Source organism: Aulonocara sp. 'chitande type north' Nkhata Bay, linkage group LG22 (assembly GCF_057382095.1).
Source record: "Aulonocara sp. 'chitande type north' Nkhata Bay isolate Kocher_YH1m ecotype deep benthic linkage group LG22, A_spYH_male_GT1.1, whole genome shotgun sequence".
Classification (NCBI taxonomy): Eukaryota; Metazoa; Chordata; class Actinopteri; order Cichliformes; family Cichlidae; genus Aulonocara; species Aulonocara sp. 'chitande type north' Nkhata Bay.
This window is the reverse complement of record NC_141364.1, coordinates 16,801,999-16,823,816: the sequence shown is the minus strand read 5'-3', so window position 1 is coordinate 16,823,816 and position 21,818 is coordinate 16,801,999. Positions and strand designations below refer to the sequence as shown.

Sequence of the window (21,818 nt, the reverse complement as noted above, 5' to 3'; positions counted from 1 at the left end):
GTTGTACGGACGTGACATTAAATTCAGTCGGTGTATCATAATAACAAAAAAGCACTATAGCTGAACAAAACCTCAAATTGAAGAAAAAGATAGATTTCTAATAATCCAGGCCTATTTTTTTTTCTTTTTAAAGCAATGGTAATAACAATAATGGTGATTCCAAGAATTGAAGAAAAAGGAAGCAAAAGGTGCATTTCAGCTATGAAACAAATGAGAAATGTGCACATAGAAACACAATTTTATATAATCCTAGAAAATAGGACACGTCTATTTGTAACAGCTCCAAGAGCCAATTACATATAATAGGTCAGCTCTTAAAGGGACTGCAACCTTTTTTCAACACGGGTATATATATATATATATTAGGGGTGCAACAATACTCGTATCGATATTGAACCGTTCGATACAGTGCTTTCGGTTCGGTACGCATATGTCGAACAATGCAAAATTTTTAATTTATTTTATGAACTTTTCTTCTGACGATGCTGTCTGTGTTGAGAGCTCAGTGGATCTGCGCTCGACAGTGCAGCCTAGGCGGAGTAGTCGAACGCAGATTCACTGAGCGCAGGGCAAGCTAGCGAGACAGAAGCTAAGCTCTCGTTGCAACATGGCAAATTGAACCTTCCCCACCCTCATTCAGATCTGGCGTTTGGAACTATTTTGGTTTTCATGTGACGTATGACCCTGAAGGTAAGCGCGTCATGGACAAAAGTAAAACAGTATGTCGGATGTGCCACGCAATGCTCAATTACATTGGTGGGAACTAGTGTGTTAGCGCAGTTAGCTCATTAACGTGTTGGCCGTCCAGCCCTACGCACGGGGCGAGCCGCGGTAGCTCGTTAACGGAGATTTGCCGTGTTGTGGCGTTAACGTCATTTCAGATTAACGCTGACAGCACTAGTGGGAACAAAATGAATATGACTGCACATTTAAGCTGACATCATCCTAGTGCAAAGACAAGTGGAAGCAGACAAAAACAACAAGCACGCATGCTACAAACTTTACCCGAGTCATTTAGACAGCCATTAGCACATGATTCTCCTTATGGGGACCTAATATGTTTAATATGCTGCTGAGAATATAGCCCAGAAGAAGCGTATAGTATAGCTTTTATTTTGGAAAGAGCCATTTCTCTGTAATAAACTCTCTTTTCCAAACATGAGTGATTTCTCGATCAGATAGATTTATTATTTTATCCCTTTGTTGTTTCAGCAACATTAAATTTAAAAACTGTATGTTTGAGTCAAAATATATATTTATAATTTTAAAGCATGAACATTTTCTTGTATCGAAAAAACATCGAACCGTGACACCAAAGTATCGAACCGAACCGAACCGTGAATTTTGTGTATCGTTGCACCCCTAATATATATATATATATATATATATATATATATATATATAATGAAAAAAAGAAACTATTTCAGATGCAAATAGCAGTAATACAGTGAGTGATAATACAAACCTCTTCAGAGTAACAAAATCTAATAAATTCTTGTCACTGGCTTTAACCACTGCTGTATGAATTCAAAAGCGAGCTAAAGTAATGCCGTTTTTTATTTTTACAAAGCATCTGGGCATGTTTTGCAATCTGGATGTCTTACCTCAAATAGGCTTTGGGAAAAAAACATTTACAAAGAAAAATCAACTGTCAACAGGCTCCTGTCAATTTAACCAGAAACAGCTGGCCTGATTTTCCTTCTGCTGAATGCTAACGGTGCTAATGGCATTGACATTGTCAAGATCACTTCAAAAGAATGTCTGTGTAATCCGTTCCCACAAATGCTCTGATAAGATCGGCTTCTTTGGACTCCTAATGCAGTGCATAAACAGAAATCTCTTATAACAGAAATTGCCTTTAGGTGTTGCTGACTTCAAATATAAAGCATGCTACCTGCTCAACTGTTTTAATGTTATTTTAATGTGTTCCTCCCTTCCATAATTATAATCATTCTGATAAGACAGTGTTTACAGAGTGGGGGCATGGGAACAGTGTTGTTGACAGAGTGACTTTTTGTCAATATCAAGTTTCAAGAATTTCTATGAGGACAGAGAGGACAGTCAATGAAAAAATAATCTACTCGCATGCAAACCAGCATGGATACTTAAACAAAAAACAAAACACAAACACATGAATGGATGTGAATTGTATCTGTTCTTTGAATTGAAGCTAACTGGAAAATCTAATTTGTTTGGGCTCAATAACTTATTGGAAAAATAACTTTGCATTTAAAAAAAAGATCAAAGTGACAAAGTGAAATTGTTATTTCGTCAAGCCACGAGGCAATCAATGTTAGACGGGAAGACTTATACGTATAGAACTCTGCAAAAGTCTTGAATCACCAATTAATTCTTTGTATTTTGCTTCCAAGAGGAATACTTTCCTGCCTTTTAAGTGTTCTTTGATGGTCTTTCAGAGGTTTTCTTTGGACATTGGTTGCTTTTTGACTCATGTTCACTCCAGTCCTTGTACCTGACAATTTTCACTGTATCTTTAGGCTATTTGTTACTAGCAGCCTGTCACCAAAACACACAATAAGATTACATTTTTAGAGCTGAATCTATGGAAAATAAAATACAACACAGATTGACAGGCTTAAAATAATATTTTTGCAACAATAAAATTATTCCCAAAGAGTTATTCGTCACAAAATTAGCATTTATCAGCATGGTCTATCTCACCGTTTCCCAACCAGTGTGCCGCAGCACATAGGTGTGCTGTGAGAAATGGTCAGGTTTGCCGTGGAAGATTATCTGGTTCCACCTGATTAGTACACAAAGGCTACGTTCACACTGCAGGCGAAAGCGCATCAAATCCGATTTTTTTGACCCTATGCGACCCATATCTGATCATGGTATGACAGTGTGAATGACACAAATCCGATATTTTCAAATCCGATCTGGGTCACTTTCATATGTGGTACTGAATCCGATACATATCCGATGTTTTAGAAAGCGACTGCTGTTTGAATGGTCAAGTCGCATTAAATCCGTCTTTTACGTCACTGACACAAGACAGATGCCAATTATCAGCTCCGGAGAAGCGCCCAATAAGACATCGCGAACGCTTCCTGGCCATCCAGTGTAGATGTCAGTGAAATTGTTGGGAAGACAACGTTGGAGAAACGTGAACATTTTATTTGTACTGTGTAATCTGCAGATTCTGACAGAAATCTGCAACTATCCTTTGAAGCACCGCTCCTCTCTAAAACAGCAATAAGGATAATTATTAGGTTATCTACATTATTATGTAAATAACAAAATAACTTAAAGCAAAAATTGGGAAACGTAAAGTCCGAAGTCTTTATATTAAGGGCCATCAGTCAAACAATATTGTTTGCTCTGGGTCTAAACAGAGTGCGTTGTGTGTGACGTCTTCTTTTGCACATGCGGGCCGCTTTGAGCGTTCACACTAGAGCGTGTTTGCTGTCGCATTTTATTTGTAGTGTGAACAAGCAGACAAAATAATCAGATTTGATCAAAAAATCGGAATTGAGCATTAAGACCTGCAGTGTGAACGTAGCCTAAGCGACCGGCCTGAGTAACAGCAAGAACAATTACATTCTCTTCCACTAGAGGGCAGTACAACTACCTGCTCTAATTAAATGGGTTGCCAACTGAAAGTAAAGCAGAAGAAGACAAAGAAGAAATTACATAATAGTCATGCTGCGAGTGAGACAACCCAGCGTGTAATAGCAATCGATAAATATTTGAAAAGAAAAAGTTGTCAGTCTGACCTGAGTCCTGGAGAAAATTCCGATCCAGATGAAGGCCCTAGCATGAGTAGTGGTCAGAAGAAAGCAAGGCCTAAAAAATAATCTAAAGCAGATGAACAGAAGCTGAAAGCAATGTCAAAGGCCTGGGAGATGCATCTGCCCTTTCAGTTGATCCATCTACTCTTCACTGAAGCCTTATCAGAAATGGTCTCAGTGGAAGGGTGGCTCTCAAGAAGCCATTCATAAGGAAGGAAACCAGGGAGAAAGATAGTTTTTTTTTTGTTTGTTTGTTTTTAGCATGACAATGATCCCAAACACATAACCAATGCACTAAAAGTATACTGGATAGAAAACCCCCCAGAGCCTAGACCCCAATATTATTGAAGCATTGTGGGGTCATCTTGACAGAGAGCAGAACAAAAGGCCACCAACATCCAAAGAGAATTGAAATGTCCTCCAAGAAGCTTGGAGAACTATTCCTGAAGACTACTTCAAGAAATTACAAGAAAGCTACCTAAGAGAGTTCCGGCTGTGCTGAAGAATAAATAAAATAAATAAATGTGCTGCACCTGTTTCCCATTTTCAAGGCAAAAAATAAAGAAATAAGGGGTGCCTCAAGACTTTGCACAGCAATGTATGATACTTTGTTTGAAATGCAGACCTAGAACCGACATGCTAAGTCCCTCCTGGTTTTCAGCTATACATTTATCCACCGGACTGACAGATATTTTTAAACATGTGCTAAATGTAATGCATCAAAACTTGTTGGGCTGTCAGAAAACACTGACCTCAAAGAAAACCTCAACTGTAAATGTTTAGCAGGTGCTTCTATTGGCATCGGGACAGGTTGGTAACAGTTTTGTTCCAGGCTGTACACCAGATTGTCTCTGTTTTCCTCTCAGTAGAAAACTATAACCGCATGACCAACCCGACTGCCAGAGAAGACCCATGATATGAGAAAATCAACCTATGCAGCGACCTTAGTATGTGACTCCAGAGTTAATTCAGCAAGTAAATAACTAAACAGTAATATATTACGTGAGCCAAGACAGCAGTCAGACTAAATCACACACTACCAGCCAGCACCACATTTTCCCCCAAAGGCCAACAAGCTAACTGAGCCATAAATAGTGGTTGTAAATATTCTTAGAAGGTGAGTTTTTACAGCAGTAAGGTTCTGTATTTGCCTCTGGTTTAAAGTGAAAGCAAGATACAAATTACCTAAATGGCTTTATGCTTGCTGAAAATTTGTTACAAATTATTTAATTGTATTTGAAAATATTAGTGTTCTTTTTTTTCCTCACTGTGAATTTGTGGCCATCGGGCATGATAACATAAGTACATCAATGCATATTTCATTCTATAGTACAAGAAAGTAAACTGGCAGAACACATCACTGGAGACTTCTTATGGCTTTTGTAAAGCTAGTTTTTACAGGCTAATATTTGTATGTTGTTCTTTTGCTTTTAATGCATTCTCCTAAATATGTAAATATTCGTTTTAATGTGTCATCTTAAAAGTTATATATATAGCGACTATCACAATTTGGGATATGTGTGAAATGTGACCAGCATAGCTTGACTTCATTTAACATAATTCCAAGTATCACACAAGTGAGCGCCTGTCTAGATACACCTACACTTTCCTAAAAGCAGGTAGCTGGCTATTATTACTTCCTTCCAACAACACAGGCATGCCTACACTCCAATTCGAAGGCATGATTAGATTCAAATTGGTTACAGCAAAGGCAATGGTTGATCAATACTCTAATTTAACAACAATCAATAAACAGCCAGAGCGATAAAATATTGTTATGAGTGAACCATCTGAAAACATGGGGTTATAAAACTAGCACAGATCGGTTAATTCCTGTGAGGTACACAAGTATCATGCACAAATATTGTACATGAAACTGTTGCCCACACACTTACACAGGTCACAGGTCAAAACTGTTATACCTCCAAAACAAGCCATAAAAACTGTACTTTTATATCTATAATAATGTTTTCTTTTTATTACCTGTTCTTACTTGAGTTCTAGCTTATTTTTATTACCCATTCTAACTTTTTATTACCGTACTCCAAGTGTGGTTGAATTGAACCATAAACTCAGCAACTACGTGTCTACACCTGCTTTTGCAGAAATGTCAGATCTCAAATGTCAACCAAATAGGTTTTTTTAAAGTTAAATTTTTAACCAGCACCACTTTTTATACAAGACAACAAATATACCAGGAACTTGTAACCACTATACTCTTTATTTTACTGGCCAGCTGCAGGTTCTATGAAGCTCTACTGGTAAGTGTTTGAGCCACCATTTACTGCTTGTCATAAAAGGCATTTTTTGCAATAAGAGCATCTACAGCTTGCTTTCATTTTGCTCACAGGACTGATTGCATGCACCTCTTTTTCTCCCAATTTAACACTAAATTGTAGGTCGTTTTCATTCTGCAATTAACGACTGCAACTTAAGAAGTCAGCAATTCTTTTTCCCAGCAATACCTTGATGGGGACATAAACACATGCATGGCAAAGTGAATACAACGACTCACCAAATGGTTGGTGGTTCAGATCCCTCCACTTCCAGATAGTCATACTTTTCCTCTGTCTGGAAGTCTGTAAAGATGACAGAGATGGTGTCTCCAGGTTCGGCCAATAGGATCCAAGTACAGTCGGCTTGGTTACCATAGTTGCCGGGGTAACCGGGACTGGTCACCACCCCACTGCCGCCCCTCACAGTGCCCCCACATGTGTCCTCAGCTGTCAATCAAATCAGAGTGACAAATAGAAAACCTGGATTAGGGAGAGGAGGAGGGACCGAGGGGCGGACTTTTTTTTTTTTTTTTTAATTGAATTTCTTGCTTTTGGAATAAATTGTTTTAATTTTCACAGCTATATTAGACTGGGTGAGACAATCGACAATTTAGTATAATCGATTCTGTCTGTTTACCAAATTAGCAATTAAGATCTCATTCTCAATATAGCTAACATTATTTCTTAATCAATCTTACAGATTAAAGTTCAGCCAGCCCAACTCCCCAACTCTCTCCCTCTAAGAAGTGATTTTTCTCAGTCACTGTAATTTTTAGTCTTACAGGTTCACTCTTTTCTCTACAGTGTGATTGTTATGCTGTGTCTGGATTGTTAGAGATGGATAACTTTCTCATGACACATCAACTGTAAAGTCATGTTAAAACCATATTTTGGAAATATGGAGCTCTCACATTGCATTTCAGATATGAAAATTAGCACGTACAGTAGATACTCTGAACAGCCCTTTATGGACTATAAGTTATCTGCCTTTAAGTCTGTACATGTCATAGAAAATTATTGCTTTTTTTAGCCAGTTAGAATTAGAAGTGGGGTTTAAGGGTTAGGCTGCAGTTCCTGTCACACCCAGAGCTGCTGTCCTCTCCTCCAATAATAGGGTAAGTTTCCAGTTTCTCCAATTCCTGAGCTCCGCTCTCGTCTCCTCCAATCACCACCTAGGAACTTTAGATTCAAATGTTTCCCAATTGGCTTTTTTAAAGTTAATCTTTCAATTAAACCTTGATTTGGTTCAAAACATATGGAACAGATGTGAAAATCGATTTGCCTGATTTTCTTTAATTGGTGATCACATCTGATTTCGAGCATTGTCAAATTGACAGTAGTACTGATTTTTGTATAACAGATAAAGACACATGGATTGCGCTGTGCACACGGCATAAATTATACACATATAATTTATACAGATACACTCAGTGAGAAAAAAACATACTACATTGGACCTTGTTGTGTCACTGGGACATTGGCTGTATGGGAGCTTATTTCAGAAGAGTGTGCTCAATTCACTTTTTCAAAATACTTTTATCTACACATATGTTTTAAATACCCAATTCATTTCAGGATATTACAAAGAAAATGCTTATTTTTTGCATTTTAAACAGTATTTATCAAAAGCAAATTGAGCGTTGCCAGTATCACAGTGAGAAAAGATACAATGTTGAACCTTTTTTTCGGAGAGCGTCAAACTTTAAACATGGTATAAATTATACCTGTATAATTTATAGTTATATACATAAAAGAGGCAATACTGCATGTAGCACACTCTTAAAGCAGACATGCGTTTTCGTACATACCAGCAAGTGCAATTTGGGATGACACTCAATTAAATGGAATTCCCATGTTGACATAGTTCAGTTTCAGACACGACAGAGGAATACCAAATGCGCGTCCCTTAAACTGCACTCACTGATATAGTGAAAAAGACATATCCTTTACAAGAGTGTAGACAGGCACTGTCAGGTATACATGCACGCTTTTTCTGGCTCATCCAGGCAGTGCTGCCCCGGGGGGATGCATGTACAGATGACAGAGATAAGGTAGGGACCAAACCACGCTCCACCCACAGGATGGGTGAAGAGAATAACTTTGGTCAAAGACTCACAGACTCTAGCAACAGATGGTGACCCATAGAAATGAATAGAAACGTTACTAAAAGATACTAGAAATCGGACAGAACACTGAGTAGAGACAGGAAATACAAAGAGGCTAACAGGGGAACATAAATAGATAGGAACAAATAGAGACAAACAGAAATATAGTGAAACAAACAAGCAAACAAAAATAGAGATCAGATTGAATTAGGCAAAGTGTTGGTGCAAACAGCACCAGATAGGAAATGAGAAACAGAATGAATCAAATAAGTGGTTAAAATGAATTTTAAAATAGACCCAGACTCCTTTTTTTAATAGATCAGAGTATGAAGTTAGGAACAATACACATTTCCACTGATTCTGTGTCATTAGTAATGGTGCCTGTGTCAAAACATTAAGCGGTGTTCCACATTTGCTGAGATGGAAATAAAATGTTGTGCATTGTCCCGAACTACAGGTGCTGATGTGCTGAGAATGAAGCACAGACATGCATTATTAATTTGTTAACAATTTATTAATTTAACACAATTCACACAGGCCCTTGAACCTGTCAGTCATATAAATAGACAGACAGACAGACAAGCAGGCAGGCAGGCAGGGCAGGCACTGACAGACAGACCATTCAGTTATCCAGGCAGACTCTCATTCCTCAGCTCGACAGGTAAGGAGATTTGTGTAAATGACCCAACACACCGAACCAAGACCTGCTGAGACCCCATCACATTTGCAGGAGTGCAATGAACAGTGATCTGTTTGTGTATGCGTATGCTTGTGTAATTGTATGTGTGTGTGTGTGTGTGTGTGCGTGTGCCTGTTTCCACACCATGGGAATGAGCTGCTTGCAGGATGACAGCTGTCACTGGTTTATCATGACAACAGCAGGGCGTCCACGAGCACCAGTGGACACACACCTGCAGCCACGCACACATACAGGCAGACGTGCACGCCCACGCACACACCTCCACCAGCCCTCCGGCTTAGTGATGTGACGGCTGACAGACAGGTGGAATATCCTCAAGGTGCACTGATGTGCGTTTTATTGAGCAAAAGGAAATTAACTTGTAAAAGGAAAAAAAAGAAGCTTGCATTGATCTGCAGAATATAAAATTGTGTGCTTTAATATAAATGCTCGATTTAAATGAATGCAGTAAATGTTACTAAACTAGGATGTAGCAACTATATTTGTCCGATGTGTCTGACTTCCTTAAAAAATAATAAAAATTTGGATATTAAAGAACAATTGTTTTAAGATAGCAAAACAGCATTTTCCTGTTTGTGTCCCCTGTGTATGAGTCGCACAGCCTCCCTTATTAGTATCTCCTGAGCTTATTATTAGGCATCCAGAAGTAGCTCGCTGGCCAGTTTCAGTACCGAAGCAATGTAAGATACATCAAACATCTACAGTTTGCAAAACATATCCCACACCCCTGTATACTCGAAGTAGCGAAAACTTTATAACTCACTTTTAAAAGCGACACCTTGTCAAAACAAAGATAAATGGCACTCGCAGTCACAGTAAAGGAAGGTGCACAAGCAGTCAATTTAAGACCAGTAACAACAATGCTAGTCTCCAGAGCACATGAGCTGATAACTCCACAGAGTCAAATGCAATAACCAAAACCATAAGTTATCTTATTTGCAAGAACATGTGTCCATATAGAGATGTTAAAAACGTAGGATTCAGACAAATTAAACTGAATCTAGAATTGATGAGTTTGCAGCACTCCCTGAAAAACATCCCAGCAGTGTGCTGTGTGATGATTGGAGGCAGCAGCTCACATCAAATAAAGTTTTGCTGCTGCAGCACTTCACAAACCACAGACAAGAAAGTGATTTAAAAGAGCTGGAAGCTGTCTGCCAGTTAGCATCCGAACGAAAACTATAGTATTATTGACTACATATAACAAAAGACAGTGTTATTTCATACAGTGCTGTGGTGCATTTTCTGTATATTTATCACACTTTCACATTTCAGATCATCCAAGCAACTAATTTTCATATTGAACAAAGATATCCAGAGTAAATACAAATTGCAATTTGTAAATTATGATTTCTCAGATGGGAAACGGTTATCCAAACCTAACTGGCCCAATGTAAAAAAGTAATTGCCCCCTAAACCTAATGACTGATTGTGCTACACATGGCTGGAAAAACTGCAATCAAGCTTCTGTGGTAGCTGGCAATACGTCTTTCACATTGTTATGGAGAATTTTTGTCCCACTCTTCTTTGCAGAATTGTTATAATTAAGCCACACTGGGGGGTTTTCAAGCATGGCCGAACTGTTTAAAGTCATACCAAACCATCTCGATCTGATTTAATTCTGGATTTTGAGTACGACACTTCAAAACCTTCATTTTGTTTATTTTAAGACACTCAAAGGTCGAGTTGCTGATGTTTTTTGCCAAATGTGAGACAACCCTTTGTGTTCTTTTTGGTCCAACTCTCCCATGGATGCCATTTATGCCGAGTCTCTTTCTTATTGTTGAACCGTGAACTCTGACCTTAACTGAGGCAAGTGAGGCCTAAAGTTCTTTAGATGTTGTTCTGGGGTCTTTTGGGACATCTTGGATGAGCCATTGATTCACTGTTGGAGTAATTTTGCAAGGCTGGCCGCTCCTGGGAAGGTTCACCAGTTTCCTCCATGTGTTAATAATGCCTCTCAGTGTGATTCAGTAGAGTCCCAAAGACTTAGAAATTGCTCTGGATAGTGCATTATGTGTTCCTTTTTGAGCTCTTTTAGGCTACTTCACTTTGTCAGACAGTTTCTGTTTAAGTGGTTTCTTGATTAAACAAGTCTGGCAGTAATCAGACCTGGGAGTGGCTCATGATGCTGGACTCAGTTTTTTTCAAAACATGTGTCTCATCACAGTTAATTCATGATTGAACAACCAAGGACAATTACTTTTTCCCACAGCAGAATAGAAAAACTGCACATCTTTGTCTAATATCATTTTTTTGATGATCTGAAACATGTAAGTGCGACAAATAAGAAATCAGAGAGGGGCAAACACATTTTTCAGAGCACTGTATATACTATGAATATTATATTGTTTATTGTCAAAGCTTGCTGTTAGATGCTTTGACAAAAGCCTTTTTACAAATTTATCATTATTGTATGAAAATATGGAGCCTGTAACTCATTATGAAAGCCATCATTTTAGCTGACACATGATGCATTTAGGATCCTCACTAATTCTGTTGTGTGTCATCTAGTAATGGCAGGCCTGGTCAGAGACCGCTTCAGGAGCAGCTGCTCTAATAAAAAGAGACATTTGTTGCGTGTTCACAGGGGAGGGTGTGACACCTATAGCCAACTCTGATTACCTTCTGTTAGTGTGCAGCAGACATGGCATGAAACTAGTCAGATTTCCTTGTTGCACCTGCTAATTTTGGATACTGCTTGCTCCTGCCTGATCAATCATAATGACACATCTGTGTGACAGTGTTAAATATTACCGTGCCTAACCTTACATCTCCTACCGCTCCCTGGTCTATCTCAGCTGCAGTATAAAAGGAATGCAGCATAATTAATGTAAGTTTTTCTCATTTTAACCCTTTAACTAACTAAAAAAAATGCCCGATTCGTTAATCTGCTTTACCCACTGAGCTGTCTTGGCCTGCTCTCCTTATTTCCCTTTAAGCTCCAACAGTAGCTCAACACTCCTGTGGTCCAGATTATAGTGAGACACTGGCTCAAACTGTATTTCCTTAATTATAAACAAGCACAAAACTCCCAAAATCCTTGATCACGTCTTCTCAGATAAAGGTTGCATATAATTATTTTCACTTTCAGAAATTACATAATGTTCTTCAAAGACCTGCAATGATTCATTTATCTCTTTCAATACGCCGGTCAAAAAAAGTTTAACATCATTCAATCACATTTTTTTTCCTATAACTGCAGGCTCAACACTTTGTCATGAAACGTTATCAAACGTTTCTATTTCCCCTCATCAAACAGCTCTCTTGAGAATGTTAAGCCTTAAAGGTTGTACTTCAGGAGTATGTGATGCAATCTAGCACATCAATCCTCCGACACTGACCAAGACAAAAGATGCCTTGGAACAACACCTTTGGGTGACTACACCAGACAGCACTTGGGATCTCATTATTAGCTGCCAGAGCGTCTCTCCTCCGTTTGCATTTGCCTTGGCTTACTGCAGTTAAAAGTTACTCATCGCCTCTATTGTACTGCTGTGAAATTGTCAAAAAATGTTCTTGACCTTCGCGCCAGCTGATGATACGAGCAGCTGTGTCATCAATCACCAGTGATAAAGGGCCATATGTTCTGGTTAGGCAACTCTGTTCTGTACAATGCCCAAAACTAACTAGCTTTATTATTTCATTTTGAGCCAACAACTTCAGTGAGATCGAAAATAGAATTTTATTACAAATGAGTCTGATCAAGATTGTAAATCAGTTAAGCTTTTAATTTAATATTTCCTGATAATGAAGGAACACAGAGATTGCTGCACCTACAGGCAACACATAAGCTCACTTGAACACAAAAAATAAATGTGGTTGATTATTACATTATTAGTAGAAGTGACTGATAATGATTATTTTTTAAATATCAATTAAAAACGCTGTTAAGATTGAACCAACACCTGTCTGTAACAGTCAGCCTAAAGCTATTATATCAAGAGCTATGGTTATTTCCAGATCATATCTTATCTATCCATCCATTTTCTTCTGCTTATCTAAACCAGGGTCACAGGAGCCTATTCCAGCTGTCATGGGGCGAGAGGTAGAGTACACCCTGGACAGGTCATCAGTCTGTTGCAGGGTTAACACAGACAAATAGCCATCCACGCTCACTTTCACACCTATGGTCAATTTAGAATCACCTACAATCACCTACAGAAAGACCCCAGGCTGGATTTGAACCCCTTGCTGTGAGGCAACAGCAGTAACTACTGTGGGGAAGGCTGTGGCTCAGGAGGTAGTACAGGTTAGTGGATCAATTCTCCAGGTTCTCCAGTCGAAGTATCCTCGGGCAAGATCCTGAACCCCCAGTTGCCTCCAATCATTTAGTGTGCGTGTGAATGTTAGACAAAAGGCTTATGTATAGAAAAAAAGTGCAAATGACGATTGTAGTAAAAAGTGTTTTGAGTGCTCATCTAAATTACATAAGCACCATCTAAGTACACATTTAAGACTGTGCCACCATGCTGCTCACTTATCTAAAGAAAAATAAATGGATGAATCAGCATCCATGAACAGATCTGCATATAGCTAATAATTAGCAATAGGTGTTTAATTTGATGCATTTTGCACATCACGAGTATATCATGACACTGGTTTTGTTTTAGGTGCTGTGTACACAACAACATTCAGACCCATGGAGGGTAGAAATAAGATCCACATAAAATCATCAACTCCATTAACCTGTGCTAACACAACAGTAAGGCCCCAAGATTGTGGTTGGGTGCATATTTTAGCCTGTTGTGCTTTTAGACATCTGATGTTTGATTGATTAACACTTGCTGGTGAACTTTATTTCAAATGACAAACTACAGGTGAGAGTAGAGCTGGGCGATATGAGATTTTTTCATATCACGAAATGATTTTTTCATTTCAGGCGATAACGATATCTATCACGATATAAGCCAAATAACTATATTTGTAAGATTTAAATGTGCCGTTGCTCACAAGTAAAATGTGAAATAATCAGCAGCTTGTTTTGATTTAAATATTTATTTCCCATAATAAGTTCAACAGGGTAGATGTACTTAAGGAACATGAGACTTTTTCAGATAAATAAAGGCAAATATTGCAAACTACACAAAAGGCAGCCACTAAAGCGTTTAAGTTTCAAAATGGAACGAAAAATGAAACAGACTACTAAATTGTCAATTCCACTTAGAAACAAAATATTAATTCTAAAAATAAATCTTAGTTTGTTTTACAGAAGAACAGACAAAACTGACTAACTTTTGTCAATATCAAATAAACTGAGAACTAAAAGGAAATTCTCAATCTCTCCTTGTTGTATAGCTGAGCTTTTCAAACAGTTGTAACAGTTACTTTAGTCTGACAAAAGCCGAATGATGAATTAGCGCTTCCAGTCAGAGACTGAGGCTACGTCCACACGTACACGGGTATTTTTGAAAACGGAGATTTTCCGTTTTCGTTTTGAAAAATAATCCCGTCCACACATAAAGGCAGAAATGAAGGAAAACGCTGCTATGAACATGCCAAAGCAGCAGGTGGCGCTAGATTCCTAACCGTGCAGAAATGTTGGCCAATCAGAAGTCTAGAAGCCTCGGTGGGAAAAAGTAAACAAAGCTGCGGCATAGAAGCAGAACCGAGTCGTATGTGTGGACGGACAGTAACTGTGTATATATGTAAGCATTTAAACACTGCAGAGAGTAGAATTAACAGTAACAGTATTGTAGAAATTCATTTCACCGAAACAATAACGTGGCGCACAGTGTGACACATGCACCAGTTTATTGTATTTCCAGACTTGCTTTCGGCACAATTTACAGTGCACGCTACTCTGTTTTTTGTCAGACTTGAAATAGCCGAAATACCTTCACACTACGGAACTTCTATGGCTCTTCCGTTCGACAATCTCTCCGGCATTGGAACCATCATCTGTTTTCTCTTCGGTCACGCTCGGTTGATTTTTCTAGTCGGCACACTGATTTCCTCCATTACCCGCTGGCTGCTTCCCAAACAAACACACGCGCGGCTTGGCACTTGTGCTGTACGTAACAAGTCACGCGACGTGACGCTGCGGCTGTGATTGGTTCGGCTCTGCGCTACTTAATTTGGATTGGCTGACCTTTTTTTTGGGGTGGGGGGGGGGGGGGGGACAAGAGCGGCGGGGTCTATCGCGATAGCTTAATTTCTCTATCGAGTAAAAGTTATATCGCGATACATATCGTTATCATTCTATCGCCCAGCTCTAGGTGAGAGATTCACAAAGAACCATGAAGAAATGTCTTATGATCCCATCACGGAGGATCAACCTAAATAAATCTATAGGCAGAGACTGCTTTGCTGTCTGTGTGCACTGCTGTGATCTCTTCTCCGCTTTTATTTCAGACAGTAACCTGGGGAGGCGCAACACATACTCATGCCCCAGTGCACTTGCACTGACCCACAGGAGGAGGGAAAGTGTGCGTGTGTGCGTGTGTGTGTGTATGGAAGAGGGTGCTTTATGTGTTAGCGTGTGAGAGGGAAAGAGAGGTAGTGTTTGCCATGTTGCCTTCATTTCTTATCACATCAGTGAGTTGGTACTGGCCTTTTCTTTGCCTTTCCACCTCTCGCTCCCTCTCTGGTTGTTGTTGTAACACCATCTCTCTTTTCTTCCCTACTGGTCTCCGCTTGCTATACACCCCTCCTCTTCCCTTTGCTGCATGAAGATTATTTTTCGTAGTAAAACAGTGCATGTCCTCCACTGCCCTCGGCTCATTTAAGCTGTTTCTCCCACGCGCTGCAGTCCCAAACTTGTCCAGACATTACACATCAGCAGTGCATGTGAGAACACAAATGTCTAACGCGGTCAGATCAGATATTCAACAGTCTTTAACTGTCGAGCTCTCTAGTGTGATGTCCAATAGTGTGAGAACAGCACAAGTAATGTCCGATGAATTTACAGCTAGCGAGTGTTCAGTCTGTGTCCTTCAAGGACCAAACCAGTACAGTAACACATCAGAAGGTTTGTGAGAAAGGACATTTTCAGACAATGTCCCAACCTGATTTTCCAGTTCGTATGTGAAAACAGCTTAAGCCCCCACCCACCAACACCGACACACGCACACACACACACTTTATACTTCATTCTCTTTTTCAAATTCATCCCCACTCACTCTACCATCTCCTTCCTCATCATCCCCCTCACCCTCCAACTCTCCATCTCACTCTCTCTCACTCCTTCTCTCACATGGCCCGGGGTGCTTTGATCACTCGTTCTTAGCCTCCTTATCCTGCTTCCCTCTCTCCCATGCGTTCATCCCGTCTTCCCTACTGTGCTGTCATCAATATCGCAGTCATCTGAGGATTCCTTCTTTATCCCTCTCTGTCTCCCTGTGTCTTTCTTTAAGATCTTACTCCCTTTGCTTTTCACTCTCCATCTCTTACTCTCTCGCGCTGTCTTTCTGCTGATTGATTTTACGTTTAATGGCTTTTCTGGCCTCATCTCTTCCTCTCCCCTCCTTTCACTGTCTATCCCACCTCCCCCACCCCCCGCAACCCCTCCACCCCCTTTCCTTCCTTCTGTCCCATAACTCCATCTCCTTTCCTGCATCACTTTGATAGGCAGATCACTATCACCATCAGATTTGCGCACAGACACACACACACACACTCACACAGACTTCAATCACAGAAGACCCCGTGTGCTGTCAGCCTCTAAGGATTATGGGCCATCTACATCATCCTCTCTTTCCCTCTGTCTTCAGGCTGTATCCATCCATCCCTTCTGCTCTCTTATCTACATCCATCCACCCATCCATCAACCTCTTGCCCCCACCCTTGTACTGTAAAGTCGAATATATAGCCACCCTTCTTTCTCTCTCACCACCCCTACTATACCTTTCATACCTAAGCTTACCTACTATAAATGACCGAATACACATGAAATATACAGGTATACGTCCACATAAATGGGTTAGGGTTAGGTAGTTATGTATAAGTAATTAGCCTCTGCTCTGAAACATTACCACATGATCTTCATCACACAGCTGTACTCTGTGTGCCTTGTTGCCTAACTATACAGAGGACGCAATTTCACTCGCGGTCTCAATGTCACTTTCACAATTCAGTCATGCCAGAGCCCGTTAAGTGGATATGGATGTATAAGAATAAGACCTCACAGGCAATGCCATTGCGTCTGCCAAACTAAGAGAAACTTTGGCATTGTGAACAGAATTCAACTTTGCTTTTGGATAGAGTCCAGCATCATTGAGCATATAAGCTTTACAATGAAAATAACTACATAAATGCAACTTTAAACTCACACAATCTCATTTGGAAATAAAAAAAATAAACATTCCAATGCAACCTATTTTTACTGAGGATCTACAAAATAAAATGCAACTTGCCCCCTCCCTTTATTTTAAGCACAAAGTCTCACATTCAGTTTTCCACCTAAATCCATCACAGATTGCCGTTGCAAAGATAAAACAGTTTTATAATCTATACATAACTAAATTAGCTAAGGATGGGCTAAAAACAGTATTTTGAAAAGGTTGAGGCCAGGTGTCTGTAGAGGTGTGCAGGTGGCATTATTATAACCACCATTTGTGGTTTTGATGCAGTATCCCATTTCCTCCCTCTCTTCATTACACCCTTAGCACCCTCAACAAACCATGTTTTGGATCAATCAGTAAACAGGACTATTGTTCATCTACTTAGAAAAGCCAGTGTGTCTCAGTCCACCTCAAATGACTGACCTTGTCCCCCTCTCCCAGGTTAAGTGGTTTAGAGATCATTGCCCCTTTACTTACAGCCTTCTTTAGACAAAAGCTTTGCTGATTGCCGTCCTGTGTTACTTACTTAGCAAATCCTCTGTGAGAAAGTTGCTTTTTTATCTCCATTTATTGATTAAATAGATTGATTGTACTGCTTTAACTGCCCAATTTCGCTTGCCTGAATATGCTTGGGATACAACTGATCCAGTGATTCCGCTGACATATACCTCTTAAAATCCTTTAGTTTAGCAGACAGTCTATAATTAATGTAACATGTGACTTCTGACATTTTAATTTCTCGTTCTAGTTTTTAAGTAATGTTCTGTGGAAACCTGGGGAACAGCCAAATTTAACAATGAACAATGGCTGCAAGCTGATTAACTTTATAATTCTGCAGTAGATCTAATCTATCTAAGTGCCATTTGAATATGTGCTTCAGTAGAAGTGATACAACTCAAGGGACTATGACTTCCAGTGCAAAAAAGGTTAACAATCACAGTGCCACATATTTGCTTATGTTTGATTTTCTGTGTTTACCTGTTGCAGGATCTTAACCATTTGTTCATTTCACATAACAGAGCTGATTATTTTTCAGGCTTACCTACAAACGGAGCAGATGTTCTATGTTTGCACTTTTTGTTTCATTCTTGTTTTCTTTTCTCTCGACAAGAAGTATGACCATCATTTCCCTTTGATGATGCTTCAGCATTGCAGCATGTGTAATAGGATACAGGATTATTCTTAAAGGGTAACCTTCAGTTCACTGAAGCACAAAGGAACCCGATATTAACCTTTAAAACTTCCAGGAACAATGCCTGTCTTAATGTACTCTTTGAGTAAATTATGTTTGCGCTGATTTGTAAGTGCATATGGAAAGTGATGCATAAAAAAAGAAAAGCGTTTGCACCATCTGGCCACATGTTATTTGGCAGCTATTCTGCAATGCAGCAAACATGTGGACTAAAGTCATTTTATTTTTGTCAAAGGCAAAACATCCTGGTTTTTTTTCTTATTTAGAGAATTTATCCTGCTCACACCTAGAATCTACCATTGTGTCATAGAAACACCAGCTTTGCTTTTGAGACGGTCACTAAGATATTGAATCATTTCTTTACTTATGTTCTAGGAGAGGTTTTGGGGGATTTACATTTATCTTGCTTTAATTCTGTTTGATTCTGTATAAGTTGAAGCTTGCGACCACGAGGTGCAGGAGTTTCTTTAACCTCCTAAGACGGCATGCATTTTTAATTCCTCTTTGATATTTGGGCATATTGGGACCCGATGAATGTAAAAACAGAATCACCAGATTTTTATTTTTATCCGATTTTTGTTTCTAAGAAAAATTAGCACCACATATGAAAACATTCGTTTTAAATTTTGATAAAACAGAGGCAGTATAATGTCCTCGTAAGTGGATATCAGGCCCCTGTACAGCAAAACTTTGTATTTTGGTCTAGACAACCCAAAATGTGATGCCCACATATGTGCCAGGTCCTAGCACTCAGGTAAAATTATGTTTATGTCTACATTCAGCTTTGTATGACTAATAGCAAGCAGCTTTCTTTGTAACTTGACTTCAGTAACTTCAAATTCAGTCCTTTGTATGTGTGGGTTCCACTACTCCTTTTTACACCCGCTTACGTCTGTCATATTTTTCTGTAACCCTTCAAAAACTTGTTGTAAACATATTGGTTGCTTTGCTCTTCTTGGCAGCATTACATTTTCGATGAATAGTTACAGCGATTAGGTCGCACACCCACCCACACACAACTAATAACCACGCTGACCTTCAACTCCTCCCACCATCTGTCCACAAATCAGAGAACAGATGCTGTCTGCCAGTCAACTAACACCCTGACATTTAGACCAATTAGGGCAGAAGAGTGATAAAATGGTAAATCAACAGATTGAGACATAAAGAGAGACGGCACAGATTGATAGATAGATTGCTATCGTAATTATCATTCTTACAGTCATCGTGTGACCCTGACTTACTGAATCATATTTGGAGTCCTGGTAACAAATAGCAAGTTAACTCATTATTTTGTGATTACCTCCTCCTGTAAATGTTACTCTTTGACCCCTGTTACTTACCCCACTTAGCTTCTACCTCAGATTGATGATATCGCATAACTTGGCTTTTGCTGAATATACGTGAGCATTTTTCACTCCAAGAACCAAGCAGATGAAGTTAAAATGATATTCCGACAAAATGACAATGATAAATGACAGCATCGCCTACATTTCAGTGTTTTACTGAGGAACGCTTCACGAGGACTTTTGGGGAGCTTAGAAGTCTGAATAAAAGCAAAATGCAAGGTCACAGAAGTTAAAGATTTGTTGAAGTAAATGACAACAGCGTGGGTGAACAAAAAGAGTGAGACTGGATGATACTTCACAGCAGAATTGAGATGGATGAATCTGTCTTATCCATTTTCTCATCCGGTAATTAAACAGAGTTTATAAATTATTAACTGTAATGACAAACTCCTAAAGTTTTGACGTATTCGGTATTACCACTCAATCATTCACATCCTATTTCTTTCGCTCTGTTATTTCCTATACTACTCAGAAATACTCCTATTTCTGAGTTTCTTTTATCTATTGTTTTTTTTTAAACACAGTTAAACACACAGCCTAATTATGACTAAATGACTCATATGTATTGATGATTAGCAGTTTAATAGTCGTGCTGAAAATGTATGGTAAGCCAAGGGTGCTTCTTGCTTTAGCGTCATGCTAAAAGGTACTCGCAAAACTTGTTAGTGTTGTTAACGCTGTCATCGAGTGTCGTTGTTCAGCTTTATATATGATACAGAGAGAGAGATTTGATGCAAGTTTCTTTGCACTGAGATGGAGGACAATAATGCAAATGTGTACAGTACTTTAGCCAAAGTTGCATCAAAAACATTATAATTGGTGAAAACATATTATTGTGGGCTGAATCAAAGTAGAAACAAATGCAATCATTACAGCTTAATTAAATAATAATATCAGGAAGGGTTGCAGTTTGGCAATAAGCTGACTGGCATCACATTTAGAATTCACCCACTTGCATGAATGTGCTTGGATTCATACAAGATAACTTTATAAGTTACCTTTAAACTTTCAGTGGGTGAACAAAAATAGTCTCTAAGATAATGGATGGATTAGAGAGGACATATACAAGTATGAAACACATAAAACCATAAAATGAAATAAAAATGACAAACTATGAAAAGTGATGTGTCTTTCTAAAAAGACTTATTAGATTACTGTCACCAACTATAGTCACTGTAATAAGGTACTGTCACAAGGAATTTGATAGCAAAATGCCACATGTCTCTAGTGTTGACAGTCTCTCAAAAATGCTTATGAGACAAAACCTCAAATGGCCACTTCCAAATAGTTTCTGACAGTCCGTCTATAGTCTAAACAGGCTTTAACGAAAAGGTGACTGCAACATGTCCTTTTATAGATCTATCACATCCATAAAGGCTCAGCGGACTACCCTAAAGTTGATACTTAGCCCTATGTAATCAATACATACACGCATCATATGTAAGGACTACCAGTAAATCATATCAATAATTCTCAATGTGTTTCTGACCTTTTTTGGTTCACTGCTAATGGATCTTACTCATTACAGAAATACTGACCTACCACGCAAAATGTAAGCTCTTTTTGTTTCTGTTCAATTATTATGACTAGTGAGAGCTATCCTTCACTCACCTGCCTTTTCAAACTCCCACTTGTTGAGCTTTTGAACCCATACGGTCGTTAAGTGATGACGTGACGAATCCTACTTCCGGGCCTAAAGTAGTCTGGTTTAATATGGCTTTTGTGTTGTTAACATGTTTAATGTTATGTATTTTCTTCTATTTAATCTCAAAAAGCTTCTAAAACAGTCAGTGATCACTGTTGACCTCCCTCGGCTTTTATTACCGCTAATCATTTATTTAAGCTCAGTTTTTAAAACCTTAGGATGTAACTACAGCCCAGCCCATGCAGCAGTATATGAATGACTAACCTCGTATTGTGGATGGATTATCTCAGTTGTTCTCCTGGCTGAAGTTTGGTCCTTTTAAGCATCCTGCCATGCGATTACATTTGTTCCTGACCACCGAGAACACTCACGTTAACTTTTATCGAGTGGAAAAAAAGTTAGCTTGTTTATATTATGCTAACATAGCTGTGTCGCTAGCGGTTATGTAGCACATCATTATATACCAGCTAGCCAAACTTCAGTAACCCTACAAACGTCACTGCTGTTTAGTTTTCTG

At 39.0% G+C, this 21,818-nt stretch overlaps 1 protein-coding gene across 1 annotated transcript in view; it reads right to left on the bottom strand.

Moving 5' to 3' along the window:
* The window catches only part of csmd3b (CUB and Sushi multiple domains 3b), a 414,655-nt gene that overhangs the window by 179,785 nt on the left and 213,052 nt on the right, over positions 1–21,818 (bottom strand). Inside the window, exon 5 of the mRNA XM_086281026.1 lies at positions 6,268–6,475. Coding sequence (XP_086137152.1) covers positions 6,268–6,475 — 208 coding nt within the window. The remainder of the gene's footprint in view (positions 1–6,267; positions 6,476–21,818) is intronic.